The sequence below is a fragment of the Myotis lucifugus genome, unplaced genomic scaffold (assembly GCF_000147115.1).
Source record: "Myotis lucifugus unplaced genomic scaffold, Myoluc2.0 scaffold_788, whole genome shotgun sequence".
Lineage (NCBI taxonomy): Eukaryota > Metazoa > Chordata > Mammalia > Chiroptera > Vespertilionidae > Myotis > Myotis lucifugus.
This window is the reverse complement of record NW_005871836.1, coordinates 187,860-191,674: the sequence shown is the minus strand read 5'-3', so window position 1 is coordinate 191,674 and position 3,815 is coordinate 187,860. Positions and strand designations below refer to the sequence as shown.

At 56.7% G+C, this 3,815-nt stretch overlaps 1 protein-coding gene across 2 annotated transcripts in view; it reads right to left on the bottom strand.

Moving 5' to 3' along the window:
* Window positions 1-211: 211 nt before the first annotated feature.
* The window catches only part of NTPCR (nucleoside-triphosphatase, cancer-related), a 4,748-nt gene continuing 1,144 nt past the window's right edge, over window positions 212-3,815 (bottom strand). The window contains exons 2-5 of one of the 2 annotated variants that reach the window (XM_006106232.3): window positions 3,640-3,802; window positions 2,670-2,763; window positions 1,132-1,341; window positions 212-403 (exon numbers count right to left, since the gene is read on the bottom strand). In XM_006106232.3, the coding sequence (XP_006106294.1) occupies window positions 335-403; window positions 1,132-1,341; window positions 2,670-2,763; window positions 3,640-3,802 (536 nt within the window). In that variant the 3' untranslated portion in view covers window positions 212-334. The remainder of the gene's footprint in view (window positions 404-1,131; window positions 1,342-2,669; window positions 2,764-3,639; window positions 3,803-3,815) is intronic. The other variant, XM_023747061.1, reaches the window with a different exon arrangement.

Below are 3,815 nucleotides of genomic sequence, written 5' to 3'. Positions count from 1 at the left end.
AGTGCAGAACAGATGAGGCAGTAGCCCCCCCTCCCCCACACACATTCATCAGCTTCACTGGGGCGGATCCCATCTGGTTCGGGAACCTTCCTCATCTCAGCATTTACCCCAATCAGATGCACAACCGCAGAGGAAATAAACAGCCGCGAATACGCACGGCCGTGACCAGTCCTGCGGGGGGCGGGGGGGGGGGGCCGGTGTGCAGGCCGACTCGCCCTCGGAACCCTTTATGGGAAACAGCTGCAGGCTTTCCCTGCGGAAACCCACACGGTTCAGAGCCGGGGGGCCCGGCGCCCTCGGGCAGGGCTGCTGGACGGGCGGGCGAGCCCATCACTCACTTCCCGCCGCTCTGCACGCACCTCACAATATCCGGCAAGAGGTGGTTCCTGTTCTCCTTGGTGACCTGCGGGGGGGAAGCAGGAGGCCTCAGAGCCCCTTTCTTCCCTTCCTGCCCCCCCGCAGTCAATGATCTAGAACTGTGGTCGGCAAACTGCGGCTCGAGAGCCACATGCAGTTCTTTGGCCCCTTGAGTGTGGCTCTTCCACAAAATACCACGTGCGGGCGCGCACGTACAGTGTGATTGAAACTTCGTGGCCCATGCGCAGAAGTCGGTTTTTGGCCTGGGCGAGTCTATTTTGAAGAACTACTGTTGATATTTGGCTCTGTTGACTAATGAGTTTGCCGACCACTGGACTAGAACGAGCATGTCAAACTCGCAGCCCACGGGCAGCCTGCCTTGTTTGTTTGGCCTGTTAGCCTTTGAGTTTGACATGCTTGTTCTAGAACAAGAGCCCGCAAGGCCGGGAGGGGTGAGGTCTGCTATGAAGTAGGACCCAGGGACCAAGGATGAGCCGGGTGCCAGGTGTGAGCCAGGGGTGAGGTACGGGCTCCTCAGCATCCAGGCTGCTCCGTCTGAGAACCAGCCTCAGTCGGGAGGGCCAGCTGGGCCCGAGGCCTCCCTGAGGTCTGTCTGCACAGGGAGTGGAGGTCAATTCCTCGAAAGGGAGACTCACCCACACTCCGTCCTAGAGCTAAAAGGGGGGCCGTTCAAAGCCACGGTCTACTGAGAGCCACTGCGGTTTCCGGTCACCCACTCACTCCGCCCGCAGCCACGGCGGCGGCGGTACTCACACTGAACACCTGCACGTCCGCCCGGCTCCGGATTTCTTCCACGAAGGCCAGCGGTTTCCCTTTGGGGACCGGGATGGTGCCCAGGACCACGGTCCCCGGGGCGGCCAGGGTCTGCCGAACAGCCTGCACGAAGGGCTGGCTGAAGAGCTCCATCTTCCCCACCTCGTCGATGACGCACACTCTTGGCCCCGGGCTGCTGCGGACACCTGCCTGGGAGGACAGACGGTCGCTGGGACCCAAGGCCCATTAGGCAGGGCCCCCCCCCTCCCCCGTCACACAGCAACGTCACACCAGGGAGTGAGCTACGCCAGGAAGACAGAGCACCTCACAGTCCACCCCGGACAGGTCGCTGCAAATTCCTCTGCCCTGGAGACTGTCCCGCCCAGAAAACCCTACTCCTGACCCTCCTGGTTCTCCGGGCAATTGGTCCTCCCCCAGGACAGTTCAGGAGGAGCCACACTGTGTGTTTATAAACACCCAGGAAGCAGGCAGGGCCCAGTGCCTGAGGCTCAGAGCCATGAGACAGGCCTCAGTCCTTCTTAATAATCCTGCCTCTTCTTTTGCGATTTTGAGTGGCACGAGACTCCCTGTCTGCGGGGGGAGGCAGGTGCTGCAGGCAGAGGCCTGTGTATCTCATAATCTGCAACATGAGGGTCGGTGGAAAGAAGGAAAAATGAAAAGAAAAGGCGTCTTGGTTAAAAGAAAGAAGTGAGCGGGGTTGTGCCCTTTATTTAAATCCTGGATCCCCTTTCCGATGACTTTACTCCGTGTCCTTGAAAACCCCCTAGGGCCTGGCCGGTGTGGCTCCGTGGTTGAGCATCGACCTATGAACCAGGAGGTCACAGTTCGATTCCCGGTCAGGGCACATGCCTGGGTTGCGGGCTCGATCCCCAGTGTGGGGCGTGCAGGAGGCAGCTGATCAATGGTTCTCTCTCATCATGGATGTTTCTATCTATCTCTCCCTCTCTCTTCCTCTCTGAAATAAAACTATATTTAAAAAAACCCCACTAGGAACAGGGGTGGGGCCAGGAGTCCCAATGACCCCCAGCTCCTCAGGTTTCCATCCTTGTGTAGCCCCCGCCCACGCAAGGCCAGGGCTAAATTTATGTGACAAGGAACCCACTTACACTTCAGAGCGACAGCAAATTATGTGGCGGATTCTTACCAAGGTTCAATCGCTTGAAGACTTTTTTTAAAAAATATACTTCCTTATTGATTTCAGAGAGGAAGGAAGAGGGAGAGAGAGAGAGAGAAACATCAATAATGAGAGAGAACCACTGACCGGCTGCCTCTTGCACACCCCCTACTGGGGATCGAGCCCACAACCCGGGCATGTGCCCTTGGCTGGAATCGAACCCAGGACCCTTTAGTCCGCAGGCTGACGCTCTATCCACTGAGCAAACTGGCCCGGGCAAGACTTTTAAACTGTAAAATGCTAAACGGGCCTCCCTTTAAGCGCAAAGGCCCTGCGGTCCAGGGCCAGCAGTTCCCACAATGCACCGCAATAGACGGGCTCCAGGAGCAGAACCCACACTCACGTCCAAGACGGGAAGCGCCAGCTGCTCAAAGGACGTCAGGTCCACCACGTACTGCCCGACCCGGCACTCCCATGTTCCCGGCGGAGGCCCTGCCCTGGGGAGACAGTGAGTCCCGCTGAAACGACCCTGCACGGGTTTCTGGTGGTTGGCTACCCCACTGACCTCTGACCTTCCACGGAGGCCACGTCATCCTTCAACCCACCCCCAGCCCTGGCCAGGTGGCTCAGGGATGGGAGCATCGTCCCGTGCATCAGAAGGCTGGGGGTTCAATTCCTGGTCAGGGCACACACGTAGGTTTTGGGTTTGATCCCTGGTCAGGGTGCGTACAGGAGGCAACTGATCAATGTCTCTTCCCTCTCTCTCTCGAAATAAACAAACAGCAGAAGTATGCAGAGCTGAGAGCAGGGCTACCACTAAGGGTGCCCACCATCAGCCACGGGCCTGGTGGGACCAACACCCATGCTCCGGGGAGCTGCTGCACCGACCAGCCCTGGAAAGCATCGCGAGAGACGGGACTAGGATCACACTCGAGAAGAGCTTATCAGCCCGTGGAATAAGCTCTGAGCGAAAGGCGGTATTTTTATACTCTGTTTTTCAGATGATGACTTCAACCTGTTTTCTTGCTCCAAGACAGTGATGGCGAACCTATGACACGCGTGTCAGAGGTGACACACGAACTCATTTTTTGGGTTGATTTTTCTTTGTTAAATGGCATTTAAATATATACAATAAATATCAAAAATATAAGTCTTTGTTTTACTCTGGTTGCAAATATCAAAAAATTTCTATATGTGACACGGCACCAGAGTTCAGTTAGGGTTTTTCAAAATGCTGACACGCCGAGCTCAAAAGGTTCGCCATCACTGCTCTAAGAATTCCAAGGGCCTGAGATTCTTCCAGGGAGGAGAGAGCACGTGGCTCAACGCTGTGCCCAGGGGAACGCACCACCCGAGAGGAGAAATCTCAGTACCCCACTCTAGACAGGGGTCCCCGCAGGCCGGACAACGTGACCACGTCGAATCCTATCCTCCGGCCTCCTTGCCTGACTTCTTGCGTGTAGAACCCATCGACGGGCACCCCGGAGGACTTTAAAACCTCGCTGGCTTTCTGGATCAAAGTTGTTTTCCCAACACCTGAGGAAAGAAA